The 26,826-nt window shown below is 42.0% G+C and overlaps 1 protein-coding gene across 3 annotated transcripts in view; it reads right to left on the minus strand.

The window, feature by feature from the left end:
- Positions 1-26,826, minus strand: part of col12a1b (collagen, type XII, alpha 1b) — a 188,772-nt gene that overhangs the window by 97,415 nt on the left and 64,531 nt on the right. For 2 of the 3 annotated variants that reach the window (XR_005282460.1, XM_038304931.1), the window contains exons 15-29: positions 26,133-26,260; positions 22,204-22,353; positions 21,786-21,905; positions 21,294-21,458; positions 21,072-21,221; positions 17,405-17,547; positions 13,852-13,981; positions 10,615-10,760; positions 6,154-6,283; positions 5,910-6,046; positions 4,485-4,614; positions 2,610-2,749; positions 2,360-2,492; positions 2,245-2,262; positions 840-979 (exon numbers count right to left, since the gene is read on the minus strand). Coding sequence is in view for 1 of the 3 variants with exons in the window: in XM_038304931.1 (XP_038160859.1) it covers positions 840-979; positions 2,245-2,262; positions 2,360-2,492; positions 2,610-2,749; positions 4,485-4,614; positions 5,910-6,046; positions 6,154-6,283; positions 10,615-10,760; positions 13,852-13,981; positions 17,405-17,547; positions 21,072-21,221; positions 21,294-21,458; positions 21,786-21,905; positions 22,204-22,353; positions 26,133-26,260 (1,960 nt within the window). In the remaining 2 variants the exon portion in view is untranslated. The remainder of the gene's footprint in view (positions 1-839; positions 980-2,244; positions 2,263-2,359; positions 2,493-2,609; positions 2,750-4,484; positions 4,615-5,909; positions 6,047-6,153; positions 6,284-10,614; positions 10,761-13,851; positions 13,982-17,404; positions 17,548-21,071; positions 21,222-21,293; positions 21,459-21,785; positions 21,906-22,203; positions 22,354-26,132; positions 26,261-26,826) is intronic. The other variant, XR_005282461.1, reaches the window with a different exon arrangement.

Below are 26,826 nucleotides of genomic sequence, written 5' to 3' on the forward strand. Positions count from 1 at the left end.
AGTTTATCACAGTAGACGTCCTGCAAACCCAGATGGTTTCCAAGATAGATCAGCAGCAGGTCTGGCTGATCCACCTGAACTATCTGAAGCTGGACTCAACTGATAAAACTTCCATTTATCTAAAACAGCAGGACTGGAGCGCCCAAACAGAAAGGCCATCATAACATCTAATTATTATAATTAGGTATTGTCAGGTTTCTGTTATGTTTTTCTTTAGAAAATCCAGTCTTGCTTTACTGCTTGTTTTCTAGTGTTAGTGGTTAGTTTTCCTTTCTTCATGTTTCATAGTTTTAGTAGTTTTATTATTATTTAGTTGTTATTTCCAGCTTTCTATTTGTTGCTCTCTGCTGCCCTCTTGTGTTCTCCTTCTTCCCTAGCTCTTTCCCTCTCTTGCTCTGTGCACACCTGCTCCCAGTTTCCTCATTAGCCCCCTCTTTGTCTCAGTCTCCTTTAAAAGCCCTCTCTCTTCAGTTCCTCTTTGCTGGGTCCTCGTCAAACTTCCTCCAACTCCGTCTCCATCATGGTTTCTGGTTTGTTATGTTTGATTCTTTTGGATTTTTGGACTCTTGATTTCATGCTAGTTTGGACTTTGTTTTCATTATTGGATTTTCGGATAACCTGCCTTTGTTTTCAGTTTCCCTTTTTAATTAAATCTAAAGAAATTCAGCTCTGCCTTCCTGCCTCTGCTTTTGGGTCAACAGTCCATAACCAAATCCTGACGGGTATTAAATAAAAGCTTTTGTTGCGATGGACTGACGGTCGACCCCGCCCTTTTTTGCTTTTCGCCCTCCATCTGTCCAAACTCCGTCTCCAACCCCGCAGACTGAGGAAACACTTACTGAGAGCGGCTCTCCTCCAGCGATGGGCTTGTACGTGATCTTGTAGTTCTGCACCGGGCCGGGAGCGGCGTCCCACTTGACGGATAGGGTGGAGGTGGTGGCGTTAAACACTCGGAGGTTCCGAGGCGGCGCCGGTTTTACTGGAGGAACAGAGAAGCAGGAAGTGAGATGATACAGAGAGATGGGAGGGGGCAGGATGAGGGTGAGGATGATGATGCTTCCTCCAGGAGCTGGAAGGCTTTAGGATGGAAGAAGCACGATGATGAGGATGATGATGAGGAGTGAAGCTGGAGCAGAGCTGTGGGGGGGGCAACCTATTGACCTATGAGCCTAAATAACACAAAAACCTGTTTGCTGCACAAACATAGCCAATTGTGATTGGTTTAAAGAAACTATAAGTTTTTTGTTGTTTATTTGTTTTGTTGACCTCTGGTGATCTCTGAAAGCTTATATTAATATACTTAAAATGATGGCTGCAGAAAAACGGAGCATAAACATCGGACACCATGGATTTGCGTTTGGATTTAGTTCATGTAAACGGTTTGGTTCACATGTAGACCAGACAAATTTGGTTTTTAACTCTAATAAAAGCAGCACAAACATAAATTGTAGCACAAATACTTGTTAAAATTGGTTAATATGAGGGGGGACGGGTCAACCTTTTGACCCCTGAGCATGGGGTAAATAATTAAAAACAAAAGCAGCACAAATGATAACATTTCTGCTGCACAAACAGCCTAATTTATTGACAGCCACTTTTTTTAATATAAAAAAGGGTGAGGGGGGGGTTTCCGGTTGACTTTTGGTGATCTCTCAAAGCTTTCATTAATATATTCTAAATTATATCGGCTCAAACAAAAGAGCTTGCCGTAAAAAAGCGAGACACTACTTGTGTCTGATTGAAGGTGGGCGGGGCCTGAAGTCTGGGCATTGGAAGCAGCAGCTAAGGTTTAGGAGGTCCACTGAGCTCCACCGCTGCAGCAAAGTGTCGGAACATGCCGAAAAACATGAATGATGTTGAATCCATGAAGAAACAAAGAGATGAAGAACCACACAGGTGAGCTGATGGATGGAAGGAATTATTAACAGAGATGGAGGACAATGCTTCCCAGTCTGCGTTCGCGCCGCAGCCTGCCGTCAGGACGTGACTGGTATCATTCTGCAAACTGGTCCCTGTACTGGTCTAACGGTGCCTAAAGCAGCAGAGGAAGGTCCTGAGTGAAGCTAAACTTAAGCTAACTATGCAGCCATGGCAGCGCGGCCGGAGGCGCGAACGCAAAGCGAAGCTCTGAAACACACAAGCATGCGGAGACGTTAACGCCGTCGTCCGTTGGCTCAATGTGACCCTCCGTCACAGACGTGAACACATACATGGAGAAGGGAGCCGCCCCTCTCTGAGACCTACCCTCTGAGTCCTTCAGCACTAGAAAGAGACGGCGAGAAGAAGAGCGTTATTCCAAAGTCACAGAGAGCCGCCGGTTAGGATTATCCCGCCGCTCTGAGGCCAGAGCATCACTTACACGTCCGCTCGGTTCCCATCAGGTCCTCGCTCTCGGACTCGTCTGGATAGATTGCCGTGATGGTCACTAAGTACTCCGTGTCCGGGTCCAGGTTCTCGATAACGTAGGAGTTCTCATCGCTGTTCAGAATTTCCTGTGGAGAGAAAAGCAGAACGCTCTAAAAGACCAGCCACAAATATTCAAAAGAAAAGATTTTCTAGCTTTTGTTAGAGGAAAGTTGTAGGAGCTCGGAGCCTTGGTCTGAACTTACATTCAGAAAGTTCCCCTCTCCCTGCTTGGTCCATGAGATCCGGTAGAGGGCCACATCTGGAGCGCCGTGTTCCCAGGTGGCTCTGAACGAGGTCTGGGTCGTCTCGGAGAACCGGAGGTTCTTGGGAGCAGGAACGACGTCTGTTAACACAGATATGAGGAGGTGAGGACGCACAAAGATGAGACGAAGGCAACAGAAAGATCCCAGAAGAGAGAGAACGGCAAGGATGGATCCTTCAGGAGCGCCTCAGCTCAATCAGAACCTCTAGGTTTCTGTCTGAATGGAGTTTCTGGAAAGGAGCCGAGGAGTTCGGCTGCAGCCCATTGGTCTCATTAAACGTCCTCTAGGAGATCTTGGAAAAACGGTTCCAGCAAGCTATATTTTTGCACATACGCAACCATGCCTCTCCCTTCAGACCACACCTCGAAGCGCGAAATGTGAATTTAATGCCTAAATTCACTGATAATGCCAAAATCTGACGGCAAAACATGTTCGCTTTATCCTGCTGCCTGCAGTTTGGATTACAGACATGAAAAACGCCTTCCAGCCGCCATAGCAAACCGCAAGGAGGTGACTGCGCCATAGGCTGCTGTTGAATGGGATTCCTAGTGACAGAGCTCAGCCGGTCTGAGCGGCCTGAATGGCTCCCACAGGATGGTAATCTGGATGAACTGACTGCACAGATTATGTTTTCAGGAGGACTTTCTCACTTCAGCATAGATTCTAACTACTTTTTACCCGCTGATCACAGCAAATATAGCTGCTATTGTTCCCGGCAAAGAAAGGATAGGGTAGCTCCGCCCACCGCGCATCAGAACCACTTTCCAGTAAAGATGCTTCAGCCGCTGTCAGAACTAAACTTGTACAAGCATAAAAAATGAAGCAGCGCGCGCGTTCTTGCTGCTTCTGCTGCTTTAGGTGTGGATAAGGTGACCAGACGTCCTCTTTTTCCTGGACATGTCCTACTTTTCATACCTAAAAAAAAGTCTGGGGGGATTACAAAATCGTCCGAGATTTTGGTCGACTACGGATTAGCAGAACCGAGCCGTCAACTCCAGGGCCGGGGACAGAACGACCGAACCCGACCCGGTAAGGTATGCTTCCTCCCGCCTGCAGGAAGCACGGGGCCGCCGGTGTCCAGGCTACTCTCACCGGGTCGGGTCCGGTCTCTCTGTCCCCGGCCGGCACTCAGCGGACAGCACAAACAGGCTACTGCGGGTACTATTTAATGACGATGCCAGTTGAGGACCTGTGTGGCGTCTCTTTCTCAAACTAGAGACTCTAATGTACTTATCTTCTTGCTCAGTTGTGCAACGCGGCCTCCCACTTCTTTTTCTACTCTGGTTAGAGCCGGTTTGTGCTGTCCTCTGAAGGGAGTAGTACACACCATTGTAGGAAATCTTCAATTTCTTAGCAATTTCTCGCATGGAATAGCCTTCATTTCTAAGAACAAGAATAGACTGTCGAGTTTCAGATGAAAGTTCTCTTTTTCTGGCCATTTTGAGCGTTTAATTGACCCCACAGATGTGATGCTCCAGAAACTCAATCTGCTCAAAGGAAGGTCAGTTTTGTAGCTTCTGTAACGAGCTAAACTGTTTTCAGATGTGTGAACATGATTGCACAAGGGTTTTCTAATCATCAATTAGCCTTCTGAGCCAATGAGCAAACACATTGTACCATTAGAACACTGGAGTGATAGCTGCTGGAAATGGGCCTCTATACACCTATGTAGATATTGCACCAAAAACCAGACATTTGCAGCTAGAATAGTGATTTTAACTATGCCAATTAAGGCCTTCATTAAAAAAATATATAATTTAACGACTTTTAATGATTTTTAATGACCCCCAGAAGCCTTGTACACCCGATTCAGACCTGTGATGGCGGTTCCGAGCATCGGGGTTCCAGGTCCTTCATCGTAGATGGGAGTGACGGCCACGTCATACTCGGTCTGCGAGAGCAGGCTCTTCAGCTGCAGGGTGGTGATGTCTCCGTTAACTTCGACCTGCAGGAGACACAGTTACTGATCAGCTGAGCTGCTTCTGCTCCGCCTTCATGTAGAGGAAGAAGACCCATCTCACCCGTTCACGATAGAGACACTCAACCCGACCCAGAGTAGAACAAGCTTTACAAAAACCAGCACTAAGCATTGAAACTAAGTTTAAATGAGAGGAAAAGCTGTCGAGGTCCAAAAAAAACAACCCTCTGAGGATCCTCGGAAGTCCGGAGAACTTTAGAGGAGAACGGCTTTAGAAGATGTTGGAAAGTAAGTTCTGGAGATCAGTGTTGGTCCAGAGTTTTTAGCCAGTTTGCAGTGGAATAAGAAGGTTCTGGAAGCAGCTCCCTGGTGTCGGCATCGTAGACCGTCCATCCAGGAGGAAAAGGTTATCAAAACCAGACCTCCTGGTACAGTAGAGTGTTCCTGCCATTGCAGCCAACCCACACTGCAGAGAAGGTTCTGGAAAGTAGAGACCATCTCTCCCAACTGGTCTGACTGGGTTCTACTGGTCCAAAGGACAGGAGGACTGGCCTCGTGAGACCATCCTGATCTCGCGAGCTTTCAAGGTTTCACTCGCAGATCAGTCTGGAGACTCTCCGTTGAAGAAAATTTGGAGCCGTTCACCAAACGAACGTCCAATCAGCGTTAGCTTTGAGGCGGGTTGAGGTGTGACGCAAGAGAAGCTCGACAGTTCAGTCTAAAGAACATGGCGGCTTCAGCCGATGAAACTAGCGTTAGCGTGGCTATCGAGCAAGTTTTATGGGAATTACAGAGTATTTCTTCACTGAAAGAAGAGCAAAACACTGCTCTGGAGGCTTTTCTCAGAGGAAAAGATGTTTTTGCTCTTCTCCCGACTGGTTTCGGCAAGAGTTTGATCTAACAAATGGCTCCTCTTTGTCGTCGCTCTGTTAGTACGTCATATGCTTCGTTGATCTGATTGGTTTATTTGGCCCGTCTATCACCAACATAGGCCAATCAGCTAACCAGTATTTTCGCCCCTTCCCAAAATTACTTCAACGGAAGGTTTCCAGATGGATATGCGGAGCAAAACCATCTGGCGGAGTCAGGTTACGGGACGGCTGGACTCTCCTTTAATAGCTTCCTAGAACCTCTCTGGGCTTAAGTCATGTCCTACAATGTTATTTCTCTGGACCCGGAACATTCTAGAATCTGAAAGCAGAATCATGAAGTCCAGTTTAGGTTCGGTTTATATCGCCTTTGAGAGAGAAATCTGAGAGCCATCAGCCATCTTAAAACTGCCTTTGGAGCAGAGAGGGTTCTCCATCCGGACCGGTCCTTACCTCCTTCAGTTCTCCTTCCTCAGGCTTGTAGGTGATGATGTATTTGCGGACCGCTCCAGGAGCAGCGTCCCAGTTGAGCATCATGGTGCTGTGGGTCACATCTCTGATCCTCAGCACTCCAGCAGGGGGCAGCGGCACTGACGGGAGACAACAGGACAAAGATCAGCTCCTCAAACTATAGAAACTGGAGCTGGAATAGTTCCCCAGTAAAGAGGAGCTTGTTCAGAGGACCCGGCCTACGTACAGGTGACCCCTCGACCCTCCAGGGCGTCGCTGGTTGATTCTCCGTGTAAAGCGAAGAGTCTGATGTTGTACTCGGTGTTGGGGATGAGCTGCACCAGCTGGGTGTTCGTCACGTCTCCTGCAACCCGTTCCTGCAGAGAGCAGAGACAACGATCTGTAGATACGGAGCGTGCTCTGATGTGATGGGAAAATTATCCTTCTGCAGAACATTAGGACAAAAAACTAGCGTTAATCACAGAGAAAGCGTAAAAGTCTTTTTCAGACTCCAAACATAAGGAGAATTTATCTCTCTAAACAAACCGTTTGTCGTTTTCCTGAGTAGCTACGTTTTCATGCATAAAATCGCCCCGATCCGATCTAAATCCTGGCAGATCGGAGATTCAAAATCTCTGTATCCATGGAAACTAAATAAAAGGATTCAATAATGAGGTGTGGATAAACCTTCCGCCACAACAATCCCGCCCCCTTGATAATCGACCAATCACATTCACTCTATTCACTCGCGTAAAGTCGGGCACCAATCGGGAGAATTCGGAAATGCAACGGTTGGAACAGCTGCTTTCCTACAACTTTAAGGTTATTCCTTTTCAACCAGGCCAACAATTCCCTTTAACGACCCCCCTTTCAGAGACATAGACAGGTACGGGTCCAAAGGGGGGGACCCGTTCATCCGTTTCTATCTGCATGTTTTCTAAACTAAAACCAGGCTTTGTTGGGCTGCTGGATAAAACCTGGAACTAAACGCTATTTCTGACATTTTGGATTGAAAAATCTTCCTGGATGGAAGAGAAACGTCTTCAAACTCGGAAACAAAGTCCAGTGGATTGATTTAAAAGTTTAAAGTCTAGTTTATGTCGGCCTCTCCCTCATCTACTGTTCCTAACTAGTATAAAAAAGCTGGAGTCTGTTAATAAAATGGGAAATAATCAGTTAATACTTAATCTGAACCTGAAGGTACTAAACTAAAGCTGTCCTTTTTATAGCAGCAGTGTGTGTCAGGGTGCCGGCAGCCAACTACAGCTGGATGTTCAGCTGCATAAACTCTTATTCAGCCTTTTGGGAGAGTCTGAACCTAACCCAGAAAAAAGAAAAGAAAAAAACAACCTGGGGGGAACCATAACTTAGCAAAGGAGACGAAACGCAGCGTTGGGAAATCACAGAACAGGCAGTAAAGCAACAAACTGCCAACCAGAAGATTTCATCAGGACATCACAGCAGCTGGATCCAGAGGAAGAGTTGATTCTTTCCCCCAAACTCAGGAGTAAAACACAAAGCAACCAAACAACCTCAACAAAGGACCCTTCAATAATCAGTCCTGATGCAAGCTGGACGCTCCAAGGTGGTTCGGTTCATTTCAGTTTATTTCTATGGCGCCAATTCACCACAAACGTCATCTCAGGTCACTTTACAGAAACAACTCAACCAGATCACGGGCTGTTTAATCTCTACCTCCACTTACCCAGTAACTAAGCAAAAATCATGCGTTAGAGATTGAACTAACAGATTCTGCAGAGTGGGAGAATAGAGATAGAATGAAGCAGAATGATGAAAAAGGGGTTCCTATGTCCTCCAGCAGTCTAAGGCTATAGCAGCATAACTATAGAGATAGCTCAGGATAAGCTAAGTATTTTGGATGAGGTATAGAAGAGGTAGAGCCAATGAGAAATGTTTATCCACATTAATGTTCTCCCCGTTGGAAGAATTTATTATGAACATTAAAAGAAGAGTCAGAATCAGCAAAGTCAGATAACTTAGAACTACATGTTCTGTTGCGTGTCTTTTGGATTTTCTTTGCGGATTTGACAAACGTCCAGTTTGGGTATCCACAGGGTTGGAGAGCTTCCAACATGATTTACATACACATATATAATGAGTATAAGGGTTGCATAAGTTAGTGGGAACTGGTCGTGAGAGGTGAATAGTAGAACACGGAAATCACAAGGTTATGAGTTTGATTCCAGTCTGCCCCAGACCGCAAAGCAAAGGGTCCTGGAAACTGATGACATTGTTCGATATGAGGTTTGAAACAAACTGTCTACAAGAAATGTCTTAATGTTCTGCAGATAAAGCCAAAAAAAAAAAGAATCAACAGGGATGGAAACCTGTGGAACACTATGAGAACAAAAGGGGCTCCAGAGCAGAACCTTGTGGAACGCCTTAGAAAATAAACAAAATCCAATCCAATCCAATCCACTTTATTTATATAGCACGGTTTAAATAAACACAAGGTTTCCAAAAAAATGCCATAGATGTTTCCTCGACACATCTATGGAGATTTTCCACAAAGCAGCGCCAGATTCACCTAAACCTTAGGAAACGGCACAGAAGGACACTCGTTTCAACCTCCCACCTCTGATGCCACACAGGACACAACTTCAGAGCCTCAAGCTTCAGTTCCAGATGTTCCGATAGACCAGAGGTCACGGATTAGCGGACCGCGCTCCAGATCTGGACACAACCTGATTTAAAACATTTGTAAATGTTGTAAATTACACTTCACTTGCACCTCTTCTCCTGTTAATACGGTAAAGCCCTGGGGAGCGTCCGGCTCCAGGCTGCACGTGATCCAAATGAGCCAATGAGCTGTCAGTCTGGGTTGCTGCTGCTGCTACTTTTAGACACAGCAGGCAAACCTGTGGCAAGCCGGGCGATGGGAAAGAAGGAGAAGACCATGAGAAAAAGAGAGCAGAGAAAGTGTGGACTGCTGGAAGAACTGCAGTGAACTGGTGAAAGAAAAGTGAAATGGCGTGCTCAAAGATGACCCTGCACATTTAGAGGATGTTTGGCTCAACCTGCTGCTGTGAAGCAGGATTCTCCACCATGAACAGAATCAACAATAAATCTGGATCCAGGCTCAAAATGAGCTCCTTGATATGTGCTTGAGAATGGCTTAGTCTCCGGTTAAACCCAGGTTTAAAGCCTTGCAGGGCAGCCTAAAGCCCACTGCAAACGATCAGTTCAGGTGTTTTACAAAAAAAGCGAGTCAGGAAATTGTCTATATACAGTGGCGGTTCTAGACCAAATGTTCCAGGGGGGCTAGGAGGGGGCCAGCGTGTTTTTATGCGGGCACAGAAAAGCATGAAATAAAAAAACAGGCCAAGGGATTCAAATAAATTAAGATAGCTGCATGAAGTCAAATTTCTATTCAATTAAGTTTCATTAAAATTCTAAATGTCTTAATAGGTAAATATATATTCAGAATTTAGGAAGTTTTACTTTTTTTTTTACTTAATTTAAGTTGAAATTACAGTTTTCTATAAAATCTGAATTAGAATTTAAGAAAAACTGTTAAAATTAGCTGTAAAAAGTAGAGTTTTTTTATTTTTTTTTTACATTTGTTTTGAAAAAAAAAACATTTAGCAGATGAAAACAGGGATCCTATCTCAATACCACTTATATGTTTTTAAACAGTTAATAAAACAGAATTTGTAAAGAAAAAATGAAATAGATCCAAAGGATTTATCAGTAATCATGTCTGTTTCAGCGCAGATCATCATTACAATTTATTTGAGTCTTATGTCTTCAGTACAGGAGCCATAACAGGGGCCAGGACTTGATGTACAGGGGCACTGGCCCTGGTTTACCCCGTGTCTATATACCTATATACTTTAGATTTTAAAATGGAAGCATTTTTTTTTTTTTTTAAACACCTCATTTTATTTAAAGTAATTGATTATAACTAGAGATGCAGGATATTGGGATTTTGGCCGATATCCGATATGCCGATATTTTAAAACTCATGTAGCCGATAACCGATATTGATACCGATGTTAAAGCTGGACAAAAATAAGTAGTCATTGAAAATAGCAGTTTTGTTATCCATTTCTGACACTTTGAAAAATAATATACTCAAATATATTTTCATATGCTGATATCAAATTGATTTTTAAAAACGCGGTATCGATCTATTTTACTTTCAAAATCTGGTGAAATTTCATCGTTCTGTTAGAAACTCTCGTGATATTTTGCAAATTCTTGTGAGATTTTGTTAGTAAAATAGATCGATACCGCGTCAATATATCAACATATAAAAATATGGCAACATTTGGTGAATTTTCGGGGGATTTCGTAGCATAACGATGACATATAGCAATATTTCATTAGTAAAAGAGATTGATATGGTGTTTTTAAATGGCAATATATCAGCATATGAAGATATTGGGATATTTTAATGGATCAATATTTTTTCCCTCGTCTTTAGAAGTTTTTAAGTCTGTAAAAAATAAGTTTTTGAGGAAGAAGAAGTAGTATTTTTTTTTTTTTTTTTTTAGACTTTAGAAACTCAGAAGCTGATCAAATATCGGGTTAAATATCGGTGGGGGGGCCGATGTCCGATATTCAGTTTTAAGGCCGATACCGATAGGGGGCCGATTATATCGTGCATCCCTAATTATAATTATAAGTAAAAATGTCTCCAGACCTTTACTGATTTTTAATCGGCTCCCCCTGAGTTAGACTTTACCTCCTGCATCAGCTGCGGCTCCGAGGCGTTGATGGATCTGTACAGCAGCAGGTATCCCGTAGCTCCAGCCGCCGCCTCCCATCTCACCCTCATGGTGCTGGAGGTCTCATCGTATACGTTCAGGTTTGTGGCAGCAGGCAGCGGCACTGAGGGAACACAAACCAGATTTAAACACATTTTGGAACAAGTTCTACTTTCTGAAAAAAATCAGGCTAAAATTTGGTAAAGCTATACAGAGCATAGAAACACACTGCAAAAAAATGAAATCTAAATGATTAATTTTTTCTTAAAATAGGTGCATTTTTTCTTTAATTAAGGATTTAAGTGAGGAACTTTGCCAATAGAACAAGACAATTTACACTTAAAAACAGAAAAAAAAACAATTGCATTGTCTTATTTCAAGTGCATAATATCTAGATACCTTATTTTAAGAGTAAAAATACTCATTCCATTGGCAAATCATCTTATTTACCTGCTCAAATTAATGGTGAATCCCCTTAATTTAAGAAATTTTTACTAATTTGGAGATAATTTTTGCAGTGCACTGATCAACCTGCTCTCTTTATTAAGGTAAAACCTTTCATATGATGAAAGGCGCGGGAAGTGATTAAAGCTCCTTAAAGAAGCCCCCGCTCTGCTGCAGGAGGAGGCAGAGAGCAGCGACAGCAGAGAACCCCCCCTGAAAATAATCAATACCAATCCTACATCTTTAAAACTTTTTGTGTTTCCACAGAATTAATTCTAGAAGCTACTCCCTGTACTTTACTATTTAAATTCCCATCATGCTTTTCCCACATTTTACAACTTCTTTCTTTTTTTCTTTTTTTGCATTTTGGCAGTAGAGGCTCGTTTTTTGACAGGAGAGCAGGGGAGAGACATGCAGCAAAGGACCAGAGGCCAGATTCAAACCCGGGTCGGGGGCGACTAGGACTAACGCCTCGTCACATGGGTCATGCTTGCTAACCACTGCTCCACCCGCACGCCCCAAACTCTGGAAGTTTCTTAAACATGCAGGCCAAGTTTACAGTCTGACACTATAGACAGTGGCAGCTGGCCAATAGAGGGCGCTAGGGCGCCACCCCACCCACTTAATGACCAGTCTTATTTTTTTTTAAATAAGTGCATTTGTTCTTGGATTGAGGAGGTAAAAGAGACATTTTGCCAATGGAACAAGATAATTTACACTTAAAATAAGAAAACACAATTGCATTGTCATATTTCAAGTAGATATTATCTAATTATCTTATTTTAAGAGTAGAAATACTCATTCCATTGGCAAACTATCTCATTTACCTACTCAGATTAAGGGTAAATACACTTAATCTAAGACATTTTTACTTATTTCTAGATCGTTTTTCCAGTGCTTGATTCAATTAAATTATAAAATAATAACGTCCTAAAATGTATTTATATATATATATATTTTTTAGATGAGCAAGATAAATATTTTATCTTTAATGACAAGTAGATTTTACATAGCGGCTGACTACCGCTATGTAATATCCTGCAAACAGGAAGCCTGGCTTTATACACTGGAAAAACGATCTAGAAATAATAAAAATTTTCTCAAATTAATGCATTTACCCTTAATCTAAGTCTGTAAATGAGATAGTTTGCCAATGGAATGAGTATTTTTACTCTTAAAATAAGATATTTAGATAAAATGCACTTGAAATAAGACAATGCAATTGTGTTTTCTTATTTTAAATGTAAATTGTCTTGTTCCATTGGCAAAATGTCTCTTTTATCTCCTCAATCCAAGAACAAATGCACCTATTTTAAGAAAAAATGAATTCTCTAGATTTTGATTTTTTTCCAGTGTATCCCAGCCAGTCTGGGTCCTTACACTGGAAAAACGACCTAGAAATAAGTAACATTTTCTTAAATTAAGTGTATTTACCCTTAATTTGAGCAGGTAAATGAGGTAGTTAGCCAATGGAATGAGTCATTTTATTCTTAAAACAAGATAATTAGATAACATGCACTTGAAATTAGACAATGCAATTGTGTTTTCTTATTTTAAGTGTAAATTGTCTTGTTCGATTGGCAAAATGTCTATTTTACCTCCTCAATCCAAGAACTAATGCACTTATTTTAGGAAAAAATGACTTATCTAGATTTTGTTTTTTCCCGCTTTGGGGGAGTGGCGGCCTCACACTACAAAAACGATCTAGAAATAAGTAAATATTTCTTAAATTAAGTGTATTTATCCTTATTTTAAGTAGGTAAATGAGGTAGTTTGCCAATGGAAGTGGACTTGAAATAAGACAACGCAATTGTGTTTTCTTATTTTAAATGTAAATTGTCTTGTTCGATTGGGAAAATGTCTCTTTTATCTTCTCAATTCAAGAACAAATGCACTTATTTCAAGAAAAGATTACTTATCTAGATTTCCATTTTTTCCAGTGCATGGTTAGGGCATTGTGCGTGGAATCCTAAGGTTCTGAGTTCAAGCCCCCCTCCTACGGACTACAATGGGTCTCTGAGCAAGACCTTAACCCCACACTGCCGCACAATGGCAGCCCACTGCTCCCCAGGGGGATGGGTTAAACGCAGAGAGTGAAGCTTTTTAGTTTTTTTTGTCGGATTTGTGTCATATTTCCAGCCTAGGGTGCAAAAATCTTGTTAAAAGTTGCACATGTGCAGGAGGTGCTCTGCAATACAGAAGTACAGGAGAACTCTGGGTGCACCGAAGCTATGCCCTGAGGAGACAGGAACTGTCATGGTTTTGGTTCTGTTTAAGTTTTATCTTTGAGTTTTCATTAGTTTTACTTTCTTTTTGTGTTATTCTAGTTATTTACGATTGTATTTGAGTTCTTGGGTATTTCTTGTTTGCCCTCTGTTACCCTCTCCTGTCAGTCTCCTCTTCCTAGCTCCCTTCTAGTCCCCTCTGTTCACACCTGCTCCCAATCTGATCCCAATCTGCTGATTGCCCCCTTATTGTGAGTATTCCTGGTTCGCAGTTTTTGTGGATTTTTTGGGATTTATGCTTTTGAATTTTGCTTCTTTTTCCCTTTTTGTTATTAAATCTGCAAGTAGCCACCTCCTGTCAAACCTCCACCCAACTTCAACCATTCTTTCCATCTGTTAACTGAAACCTTCTCGGTAAAGTTAGATGAAATTTGGAAATGAGGATAACAGAAGAAAGAAATGAGCAAATGAAAGGAGCTGCTTCTGATGGTTTTAATTAATCTGACTGCTGCATCAGTCTGAGGAAGAGGAGGGGGGGACACTCACAGGTGGTCTCGGTTCCCCTCAGAGGCTCGGTGCTGACCTCATCCACCACGGCAAAAACATTGACCACGTACTCCGTCAGCGGGTTCAGGTTTTCCAGTACGACGGTGTTGACCTCCCCGTCGACCAGTACCTGAAAGGGGGCAGACTGGTTACCACAGTAAAATTAAAAGGTCAGACAATTGGATTTGAGGTGCCTGATGAGGGTTGATCTCTAGTCAGAAAAGCTTTTATATATCTGAAGATTTCAGCCTCAGATTCACATCTGGGCCAGAGAGAGAAAACAGACACTGGAGGTTTCTGGTTCCACTTGGAAAACTGGAGCTGACTGTTTGATCTGTTCCCAGAGACGGCGTGGACCGACCGTCATCAGCGGATGATTAAAACGCATGAGAAGCAAACATCTATGCATCCCTGCCATGCATGGTGCTGGAACATCTGAACACCAACAAGCAGAACAATCAGAATATGAGAAACGTTCACGTTTGCAATCAGCGCAGCTCCACCTGTTCGTGATGAAAGTTGATTCAAATCAGATCTGAGCTCATTTTATCTTGATTGTTGAGGAAGAGTTTTTACTTATGTCAGAAAAATGTCTTGTGAAACCTTTTTCTGACCATTTGACTGGTAGAAGAAAACTGTCCATTTTACATTCTGTATCAGTCAGCTCCATGGATGCTGGATTTTCTTTTACTTGCTCTCCGTCATGCACTGTTACATAATCTCTATGTGCCAAGGAATGTTTAGCAATGTGTGTTCTTGTTCATGTTTTTTTAAAAAGCAAATAAACATAAATAAAAAAATAAAAAAAATTCTTTTTTTTTGACATTTTTTTAATTTTTATTTCGTGAGACCATTACAATATCATGGTAGTTACTTTCAGGGAGCGTCCAATGTTACTACCGCCACTCACAATTATTTTTTGTGTGTACAAAATTATAGACAAAATATACAAAGTCAAGTAAATTAAATCTAACAACTTTGAACAAACAAAAATAAACGATATACCAGGCAGTTCTGAAATAAAGTTTGAGAGATACATTAATATATCAAACGTTAGATGCTACAGAACATCTAAGATGCCACTTTGGGCAAGTGACTTTCACATTTCAGTTGCCCAGAAACAATTTTTACTTGCCCAGAATAATGTTTGATAAATATAGTTCCTAATATTCATTTTTGTATATATATCAATGAAACATGTTTGTTTTCTAAATGTTTTTTGTAATTCAGTATTTTTTAAGTTTCCAGGTTCCTGGTGTGTATCTGCATGCGTCAGATAATGAACTCAAGCCTACATTACCGTGTTAACATGCTTTTCGATCCTTCCTGCAAATTCTTTTCAAACTAAACTTTGCTTTAAACTTTTGTGTGCTTGGAAAAATATAAATTGTAATGTTAAAATTCTAAAAAAAACTTGGCAGGTTAAAAACTTAAGATCAATCACAAGACAGAAGTCAGAATCCCAGGGTACTTTCCTGGAACTTAGATGGTCTGTTTCTAAACTTCATCTGTAGCTTTATAAACCTCATGGAAACTCAATTCCCAGACCTGAAGAGTATTTAGTCCTTCAGGTCTTACCGCTTCATTTTCAGCATTTTGACAACATTTTCCCAAAAGCTTGCAAAATTTACAACATTCCTATCTGAAAGTAATTTTGAGGAATATTCTAAAACGTATGAAAATGGCACTGTCTGGAATTTTCAGTAAACTGACGATTTTTAAAGGTAAAATCTAGAATTTTCCTATTTAAATTCCTTTAATACTTTCTCACAATTTACACCTTCTGGAACTTCTTAAACTTACTGGGCAAGTTTACAGTCTGAATCCTCAGGTTACTTTCCTCAAAAGTTTCCTAACTGAGGACATGTTTTCTGAGAACGTACTTTCTAAAACTTTCAGAATAATTCCTGTAGCTGTCTAGAACTTATAGACCTCAGTGGCAGAATTTCGAAGGAACTTTCTAGAATCGTAAGTCATTGTGGTGAATTTTAGAGGTTGATTCCTTTTTCTTTCTAATTAAATTCCTGTAACACTTATTCCACAAGTCACACATTCTGGTACTTTCTAGAACTTAAGGGCAAGATAATTATTTGAAACTTGCAGCTTCTCTTCAGGGAACTTCTTGATACTTCTTGTAACTATAAAATTCTGGGGTTACTTTCTAGGACCTCTAGCTAATCATGGCAAATTCTAGACATTAATTTCAGTCTTAAGTTCTATATTTTTCACGCAATTAATGCCTTCTGGTACTTTCTAGAACTTAAGGGCAAGATTACAATTTAAAACTTCCAGCCTCTTTTCAGGGAACTTCTTAAAACTTCTTGTAACTATAAAATTCTGGGGTTACTTTCTAGAACCTCTAGCAAATAATGGCAAATTCTTGACATTAATTTCAGTCTATTTCAGTTCTATATTTTTCCCGCAATTAATGCCTTTTGGTACTTTCTAGAACTTAAGGGCAAGATAATTATTTGAAACTTCCAGCCTCTTTTCAGGGAACTTCTTAATTTTCCTGTAACTATAAAATTCTGGGGTTACTTTCTAGAACCTCTAGGTAATCATGGCAAATTCTAGACATTCATTTCAGTCTTAAGTTCTATATTTTTCCCGCAATTAATGCCTTTTGATACTTTCTAGAACTTAAGGGCAAGATAATTATTTGAAACTTCCAGCCTCTTTTCAGGGAACTTCTTAATTTTCCTGTAACTATAAAATTCTGGGGTTACTTTCTAGAACATCTAGGTAATCATGGCAAATTCTAGACATTAATTTCAGTCTTAAGTTCTATATTTTTCCCGCAATTAATGCCTTCTGGTACTTTCTAGAACTTAAGGGCAAGATTATAATTTCAAACTTCCAGCCTCTTTTCAGGGAACTTAAAACTTCTTGTAACTATAAAATTCTGGGGTTACTTTTTAGAACCTCTAGCAAATAATGGCAAATTCTTGACATTAATTTCAGTCTTAAGTTCTATATTTTTCCTGCAATTAATGCCTTCGGGTACTTTCTAGAACTTAAGGGCAAGATTATTATTTGAAACTTCCAGCCTCTCTTCAGGGAACTTCTTAAAACTTCTTGTAACTATAAAATTCTGGGGTTACTTTCTAAAACCTCAACCTCAATCATGGCAAATTCTAGACATTAATTCCAGTCTTAAGTTCTATATTTTTCCTGCAATTAATGCCTTCTGGTACTTTCTAGAACTTAAGGGCAAATTTCATATCTGTAATTCTAAGATTACTTTCCTTAAAACCTCTTACATCAATGTATTTTCTGGATATTTTGTTTTTTTTTGGAAATTTTAACATAATTTTAGAAACTGTCTAAAACTTTCTTGTCTCAGTTCCAGAATTATGGAGGTGCTTTCTGGAACTTTCGCGTTACTATTTTGAGCATGGAAGGTAATCCCTTTTTGGGAAAAACACTGTTGGATGGATTAACTGTAGCGTAAGCAAGCTGAACTCTGACGTCGCGTCTTTTCTCATTCTTACAGCTGCTCCAGGATTAAACTGGACCAGCACCACACAGAGTAACGGGTCAACCTTTAACTCACCTCTAGGGTGGGTCCTCCAGCCGCCATCATGTACGTGACCCGGTACAGGTCCACAGGAATTCCCGGAGGGGTCCAGGTGGCTCTGAAGGAGTAGTGGGTCACTTCTGATGTCACCAGGTTGGTGGGCGGGCCTATCTCAGCCTCTGAAACCCAGAATAAGACGGGCCGGTTCAGATCTTGTACCATAGATGAATGAACTAGAAAGACATTCTGAAACCTGGAAGGAGGAGCTATTCCCTCTGAGATGAAAGCCCCTCTTAATTTTCCCAGATTCAAACTACATACTGTATCATGATTTTGTTGCTGATGGCTAGCTTGATTGCTAATTTCCTTCACCTGTCTAGCTCTCCCCTGTTCCTCATCAGATCCACCTGTTCCGGTTTCCTATTTAAGCTCCCCGTGTCCCAGCCATCGGTGCCAGATTATTCTTGAGCCTTTAGTGTTGAGAGTTCCCTAGCGTTGCTATCGTATTCCGATTGTCTGGTCCTGATCTGTTTCTGTATTTGGACCTTTGAGCCTGACTGCCCGCGTCCGATTAGTTTGCCTGGCCTGTCTTCGGACTCCTGTTGGATTCTTCTGTTACTGAACCTAGATATGCGTCTTGACTTCACCCTGTGGATTATCTTGTCATCCTTCGTCAGCTCGTATCTGATCTTCTGACGCAGGGGCTTTCTGCCGCAAGGCACTTGTCCAGCTGATATTATACTCGTTCTTAGAGCACGGACCGAACTGTCAAACCAGGTTAGTGACTCTGGCGTTCATAATCATCCTCTGTGTGATTTTTGCAGTCATTAACCTTTTTCTCTCTAGCCTGACGTAGTCCGACTCAATTCTAGTCAGAATGAGTCTGATACTGCTCCATAGAGATGTGATTATGGGGCGTGTTTTGAACGAACCAGGAAAAAAATGCCTCTACACTCAATTGGATAGACCTACAACCAATAAGAGCAACGGAGTGCGTGACGTATGAGGGGGAGCCAGCTGATAAATTAAACTTTTGCAGAATCCCGTAGGAAGGACGCCAAAAACATCTTTCTTTTCAAAAAATGCCTTGATCGCGTTTCTCTGTTCCTCTTTTAAAATTAATTTGCTGTCGATATCTTCTAGAACAGACCTAATAGCAGAATCTACTCACCTCAACTCTCCAGCGGCAGCCATTGTTGTTGTCACCCAAGCGCGCTTTGGTCACGTGGTTGATTACGTTACTGTTGATCATCTGTCCATCATCGTATAAAGCCCGCCCTGACAATTTGATTGGCCCCTCCAGATATTGTGCGATCATACTCGCGCTACTATTGAACAATGCCAGACCGAACTTCCCGACCTCAAACCTTGTGGGCGGGACTAAGTTCAGAATGGCACCCAGGCTAGTTTCTCTCCAATAGACGTTCCTGCATCAGACTCCCCAGGCCGCAGCCCGCTCTGTTTTTATTCAATAAACGCCTTTTTAAATATTCCACTGTCTGTCTTGACCTGAGCTTATTACAATAAACCCTAAAACGGGTCATCAGTTCCACATATATTTTTAAAACCCCAAAGTAAGACCTAGAGGATAGGAAAGTGTTAGATTTAGCTAGCTAGAGCTCCATTGGCTGTATTGATAAAATGTCAGAGGGAGGTGAACACTGGAAAACGGATCTAAAAATAAGTAGAAATGTCTTAAATTAAGTGTATTTACGCTTAATTTGAGTAGGTAAATTAGATAGTTAGCCAATGGAATGAGTATTTTTGCTCTTAAAATAAGAAATTTAGATAAAATGCACTTGAAATAAGACAATGCAATTGTGTTTTCTTATTGTAACTGTAAATTGTCTTGTTTCCCTTTGGCAAAATGTCTCTTTTACCTACTAAATCCAAGAACAAATACACTTATAATAAGAAAAAACAACTTATCTAGATTTTGATTTTTTTCCAGTGAAGGAGGAGTAGCATGTTAACCTGACTCCACCAGATGGATTTGCTCCGCATATCCATCTGGAAACCTTCCGTTGAAGTAATTTTGGGAAGGGGCGAAAATACCGGTTAGCTGATTGGCCTATGTTGGTGATAGACGGGCCAAATAAACCAATCAGATCAACGAAGCATATGATGTACTAACAGAGCGACGATGAAGAGGAGCCAATTGATAGATCAAACTCTTGCCGAAACCAGTCGGGAGAAGAGCAAAAACATCTTTTCCTCTGAGAAAAGCCTCCAGATCAGTGTTTTGCTCTTCTTTCAGTGAAGAAATACTCTGTAATTCCCATAAAACTTGCTCGATAGCCACGCTAACGCTAGTTTCATCCGCTGAAGCCGCCATGTTCTTTAGACTGAACTGTCGCGCTTCTCGTTGCGTCACACCTCAACCCGCCTCAAAGCCAACGCTGATTGGACGTTCGTTTGGTGAACGGCTCCAAATTTTCTTTAACGGAGAGTCTCCAGACTGATTAGCGAGATCAGGATGGTCTCACGAGGCTAGTAGCACGTAGCCTTGAAAGCGAAACGTATGCCTACATTTCTCATACTCATTACATAATTCCTGCCTAATGTTCATTTTTTTTGTTCCAGTCCATTAGGGTAGTATTCTACCTCAGCTGCCAATTAATACATTTCTGTTTTAACTCTACTCTGTTTCTGTTTCTCTTTTGAAAAACAATCAGCTTTGCTTTCAGTCTGTGCTTAAGATGTGAGTCTACGTCTCGTCTTCAAGTTTTTTCTGCGCATCTCTGTCCGTACCATTTTATGTACCCTGGCATAGAAGTTTGCAAGAATCTCCAAAAATCTGTTGTTTATATTAAGCGGTTCTGTTGTGTCGCTTACACGTAAGAAAATCTACTTCATTTATTTGAAGCAGCTGCAGTCAGAAATATTTAGTCCTGATTATTTAAAAAGTTAATTGTATAAAATGCGCTTTGCTAAGCTGTCTCACCCCAATTCATTTCAATTCAGTTTTTTTCTATAGCGCCGATTCACAACACGTCATTTCAGGAACTTTACAGAGACATGACTCTGGGAAAAATCGAAATCTAGATCAGTCATTATTTCTTAAAATAAGTGCATTTGTTCTTGGATTGAGGAGGAAAAAGAGACGTTTCGCCAATGAAACAAGACAATTTACATTTTAAATAAGAAAACACAATTGCATTGTCTTATTTCAATTGCATGTTATCTAATTATCTTATTTTAAGAGTAAAAATACTCATTCCATTGGCAAACTATCTCATTTACCTACTCAAATTAAGGGTAAATACACGTAATTTAAGACAGTTTTACTCATTTCTATATCGTCTTTCCAGTGAAAACCAGCTGATTGCTTCCAGTCATTGACTTGCAAGACATGCTCCCTCTGGATGATCCTGCAGCAACGACCTTTGCTTGCATATTATAGGTCATTCTTCAGCAATCCCTCACACTAAGCATGTTTGCGGCAACAGTGGAGAGGAAAACTCCCTTTGAACAGGAAGAAACCTCCAGCAGAACCAGGCTCAGTGTGAGCGGCCATCTGCTGAGGCCGACTGGGGTTCAAGGAGACAGAAGCAGACATAGAAAAAGAAGCATAGATACAAAATGGGTCCAACTGACTCCCAAACAGATTCTAAATGTCTGGCTATTTTTACATTAACAACATGAATCCCTTCAAAGTCTGTGACCTCCGAACTGTTGAGCATCTCGGTCGGTCCGCTCCTACCTGAACCACCTTTGACGCTGTTGCACAGGTTGTTGGAGAGTTCGTCCACGATGTCCACCAGGAACTTGAAATCTCCCACGTTGTACATGTGAATCTCATCGGGGTCTGAAGCGATGGACCTCAGCTCGTTCTCGTCGGCGTTCTTCACACCTGAGGGGAAGACGTGCAGTCAGAGCCGTTCCTTTTAAAACGTATTAACAAAACCGGGATGCCTCGGCTCACCGACGGCGTAGAGCTCGATGCCGCTGTCCCTCAGGACCTGGGAGTTCTGGATGATTTCGTCCTGAGACTTTCCGTCCGTGATCAGGACCCCGATCTTCCTGGCGTCGGGTCGCATCCCCTTAGACGCCTGAAAGTTGTTCTGTAGGATGTATTTGAGAGCCATTCCTGTTCAAAGAAAAGAGGAGGAGATAGCTGCTTAACAAGAAAACAAGTAAATGAAAATAAAACCTGCTGGAAGAAGTAAAAACACAGTGGCCCTAATCCTCTTCCGTACCTTTCCGATTCTTGTGTTTAACTCCTTTTAAATTTAAAAGGAGCCTTTAACAGGAAGCATGTCCATATATGGGCATATAATTGACTGTATTTACAGAACTATCAGAAATGTTTATTTCCTGTTGAAGCTTTTAAATATCAACTCAAACCAGGAGCCGCAGATCAGACACGGTTTAAACTGGAAACACTCTGAACGCCAAGCCCCTCCCACAGACTCACCTGTCATGGTGTTTCCTCCCTTATATGGAAGGTTGTTGACGGCATTCAGCAGCGCGTCTCTGGTGGAGTGGGTGTTCAGGTGCCACTCGGTCCTCGGGTCTCCGCTGTACTGAGCCAAAGCTGCAGGAAAATAACAAAAAATCCATTTTGAATGAAAGGTGAGATCTACCAGGTTCCTGGAGCCCATTTAGGACCAGAGAGGTTGAACGGTTAGACGGTGGAAGGTGTTGCCTCCATCTTTATGAACCATGTGACCAGATAGTTGGTCAAAACTCGACTGGATGTTTAATAAAGAACAAGCTGCCGTCTAACGGGGATCTTCTCAGTGTTGGAGAACATCTACAGTCTGAACCGCAGACCTTTGATGTTCGTTTCTCCGTTCATATTAGAGGCGGGGGTGGCGGCGGAAGAGGCTCACCGATCTGCACCTTGTCGGGGCCGATGTCAAACACGCCAACCATGCGGGCGATGAAGTTACGGATGGTTTTGAAGTTGATGCGGCCGATGCTCCAGGAGCCGTCCACCAGCAGCACCATGTCGGCCTTGGCTGAGGTCCTGCACTGAATGTCTGCAGAGAGACGGGGGGGGGGGCGCCAAGACGTTAAGGTTCAACAATGGCAACAGTTACGTTGGATCTCAAAGGTCCACACCCCTCTGATAACATGTCAGGTTTCTGTTCAGAAAGCAGATTACGAAGACCTTTCCTGCAACTTTAATGTGACATTCTTCCCATTTAATAAAGATCCTGATGCTGCGTTGGTGTCTACTCCCCATGAAGCTTCTGATTGATTCTCAGCATTTTCTTCTTTATGTTGTGGTTCTTCAGATCTCTTATCTTCCACTTTGACAGAAACCTCTTTAATCTGGCTGCAAACCCAAAGTTTTTCTTTGGTTTTAAGAGGTTTAGCCATAACGTTTATTTCTGTGCGGTCAAGGTAACGCTACGTTCAGCAAAAACACGCATGCGCGTGCTACGCTTATAGTTCTGACGCGCAGCTGAAGCATCTTCGCTGCTCTAGCTATGCGTAAAAAAGTGGGTGTGATGTGCGTTCGGCGGAGCTACCCTATCCTTTATTTGCCCGGTACAATGGCGGATGAAATCGAGAAACTCCCTTGGCCTATTTTAATGAGTAATGCTACGTCCAGATCTTTTGATTTCCCGTTAGCTTCTGCTAATGGTGTTAGCTTTAGCTAATATAGTAAACTCTAGAATATATATATTTTTTTTTTCTCAGATATCTGATGTATAAAGGCTCATTAAAAACCTGATGATGTGACGCAGTGCGGCATTGTCTAAATCAGACACAATACAACATAAAACAGCAGTGCTAATGTTAGCCTACAGCCTGTTTACGCTGTAGCTTCCAGCGCAGCAGGACGTGCTCAGAGGAGTCAGACAAAATATGATTAAACAATGTTTATCTGCATTTTAGCTGTTTCTTTCTTTAGATTATGCACTATAAGATGAAAGAAAAACATAAAATGCAAAAACACTAGATGTATGTTTAAATCCAAAGCCGAAAAAGTTAGCTCCCGGAATTAGCGTAGGATCAGACGGATTTAATAGCATTTATTTTCTCGGGAAATACTTTATTAAACTTTAAAATATTATATTTTAGTACGTTTACTATTTTTGGGGAGGGAAAAACGTCATTTAGGTTTTTTTAACAAAATAAAAAGGAGGGCGACCCAGATGTATATCTGGATGCGCGCATGAGCTAATGGCGCATGCGCAGGATAAATCCTGCTTCCAGGACAGATCGGGTAGGGACCAGTCCAAGATGTATAACTAGTCATGGATTCCTTTATAGACTGAATCATGACGAGGGATCATTATAAGGGTTTGATTACTTAAAGTCGCTTTTGTTTCTTGTTTTGCTAGTCTGGCTAACTGTAAGGGAATGATGTCACATTAAAAGGTTGGAGATGAAGGGTTCAGGTAACTGTGGTGTGAAGACCAGTGAGATCCACGGTATCAACTCAGTCAGCTCTTTCCATGTGGGAGGAAAGTGTCAGAGAGGAAGAAGAAGAAGAAGAGAATCTCTTGACCAGAACAAGTCATTTTACAGATCATGCTAATAACAGAACGTATAACAGCTGCTGTTGTTTCTCTTGTCGCTGCTGCACATCCAACCCATTGCTCTGTTCAGCTGCCTCCTCCTGCTGCAGCCGTCAGAAGCTGGAAGTTCACCGCTCCTTCAGGCACCTGTGAGGGTGAAAAACATCTGCTCGTCCTGGTCTGCAGGACGGCACGCCCGCTGGATGCCCAGTCATTACAAACACATCCACTTCTCTCCTATTATCCTGCAGAAACAGACGCTTGGTGCTAAACGCGAGCCCCGAACGAAAGACGGAAAGCAGAACACTTTCCCCTGCGGATGATTAAACGTTTCTGAGTTAGAGCAATAAACATCCAGCCCTGTGTGACTCTGGGGTGGCAGCGGGACACAAATCACAGCAGAAATCAGCCGCTCTGCTTGTTATTGTTGCTGGTGGCCAACGGGCTGCTGCAGCCTCAAACCCCAAAAGCCAAACAGCAAAACCTCTGACAGAAACTTGGAGCAGATCCATGCGTCTGAGGGAGCTCTCTCAGGCTCGGTTTGGACCCTCGGATTTAACAGACGGATCCCTTCAACCAGTCGCTTTAAACAACACGTTTCTATGAGTAACATGTTTAATAAGCTTGTAAACACACCCCCTCATAAAGCTTTTCACACCTTTAAATGTTTTTATGTTTTGTCCAGAAGGACAACTCGAAAAAAGGAAGAGGAGTCCTAGAATTTCTACTAGTTTTAGTCTGTGAGGCAGACACCCTGTCTACTTTTAAGGCTAGGCTTAAAACTTTCCTTTTTGATAAAGCTTCTAGTTAGAGTGGCTCAGGTTATCCTGAGCTATCTCTATAGTTCTGCTGCTATAGGCTTAGACTGCTGGAGGACATAGGGACCCCTTTTTCATCATTCTGCTTCATTCTATCTCTATTCTCCCACTCTGCAGAATCTGTTAGTTCAATCTCTAACGTTCTGCTCTCTCTGCTTTTTCTCATAGTAGCTTCATCTGGTCTGTTCCTGTTTGGCTGTGACTCCATCCTGGAGAGAAATATCAGCTGTGCTGCTGCCATCAACACCTTTGTTTCTAGATGTTGGAGCTTGGCCTGTTTTCCAGTGTAGTCCTGTTTCTCTGACTGTGACTAACTGGATGTGCTCTCTTCATCCTCTGACATGGGAGCTGGCTCGGAGCTCGTCTGCCTGGCTGTGTGTTTCCTGGACGGGGCCGCCTGTGGAGCTGGTTGACAGTTGCCTTTTGTATCTATGCTTCTTTTTCTATGTCTGCTTCTGTCTCCTTGAACCCCAGTGGGCCTCAGCAGATGGCCGCTCACACTGAGCCTGGTTCTGCTGGAGGTTTCTTCCTGTTTAAAGGGAGTTTTTCCTCTCCACTGTCGCTACAAGCATGCTTAGTGTGAGGGATTGCTGAAGAGTCAATGAGTCGATGCAATCAGCTGGTTTTCCTTAGATAGAAAACTTTGAATCAATCTGACTGGATGATCTGGTGAACTGGAAAGTGCCATAAGATGACGTGTTGTGAATTGGCGTTATAGAAATAAACTGAATAGAACTGAGTCATGAGTTTTGATACACTCATAAAAAGCTGCAGAAACCACATTTGGCTGCAGGTTTTCCGGAGATGTCTCCACCAGCTTTTAACATCTGCGACGGGTGTTCAGATTGCATTTCCCTCTACGATGTGGACATTACCTAAAGACAGAACATGTGGAAGCGCAACATTTTCCGATTCTGCAGATCTGTGTGCAGCAGCTCACCTTCTGGATGAAATTAAACTCTAACTGCAAACAAAGCTCATTTTTTTCCACCCTTCAGGGAACATAAATCTGGAAATATCTCTTTTTTTTTCAGACTAAAGAAACATTTCGCTGGCAGATCTAAGTTGGTGCTGCTTTCTGGGAGCTAATGGAGGTGTATAGGTTTGTTCCAACTCCTCTAAAGATCAGGATAAAGTTAGGGACAGACTGGTGATGGCCAGCAAATACGTTTATTAAAGGACTTTTTAGCAGTAAACTCCAGAAAGGAGGGAGGTGTGGAGGCCCAGGCCAAGCAGCCCAGAGTAATTTTTTCTAATCACGGTCATCTGCGCCAAGTTTCAATCAGCAATCCCCCAAACGACACTGATATTAATTCCTCTCGACAACGAATAACTCAGCTTCTGGCAGCGGCTGGAGCAAAACTTGGAAATCTAAGCAGCTGCTGCACAGAAACCATGTGAAGCACGAAGCGTCTGCTCTGCAGGAGTGCTCAAAAGAAGCGGTAAGAGGTGAGATCAATCTGTTTTTACCAGAGAGATCCGGAGGCGGAGGTTCGGGAAGTTCGTCCGTTAGTGTCGTCTTCTCCTCCCCGGCAAGAGGAGAGCTGATGCCTCCGTCAAACATCCCAAAAACAGCAACAGAGTACTTTGTTCCTGCCCTGCCGGAAAATCAGAAAAATCTTACTGGTCATTTAAGGCGAAGCTGAACAGCAGCCCACAGAATAATTCTGCCACCATCATACTGTTAGAGTAAATTTGAAAGCCCATCCCAAACTCATAAAAACATCTTTCTAGCTGACCTTTGTCTCGTCTGACCATCAAACATTGCAGTGTATTTTCATTATCAGTTCGTACGAAATCGTACGAAAAGTTATGCACAGTAATTTCTTACGTTTTTTTCGTCGTATTTTTACGTCTTGCGATATCCTTGCGTTATCCTTCAATAACATAGAACCCTAACCCTAAACCTAAGATACAAAACAGCAAGCAACGTAGTCAGAGACATCAAGAAGTGATTATTGCACTGTTTTTCCCATTTTTACGTCCGTCCGCGGATCTGCTTTTTTCGTCTGTCTGCCAGCGCATGCGCACTGATCTGTTTTTTCGGGGAAAAACATCCAAAACGTACGAAATACTGTGCATAACTTTTCGTACGGTTTCATACGAACTGATAATGAGAATATGTTGAACATTGCTCCAGAAGACATTTGGAATTCCAATGTAG

Source organism: Cyprinodon tularosa, unplaced genomic scaffold, assembly GCF_016077235.1.
Source record: "Cyprinodon tularosa strain WSP-4 unplaced genomic scaffold, ASM1607723v1 ctg548, whole genome shotgun sequence".
Lineage (NCBI taxonomy): Eukaryota > Metazoa > Chordata > Actinopteri > Cyprinodontiformes > Cyprinodontidae > Cyprinodon > Cyprinodon tularosa.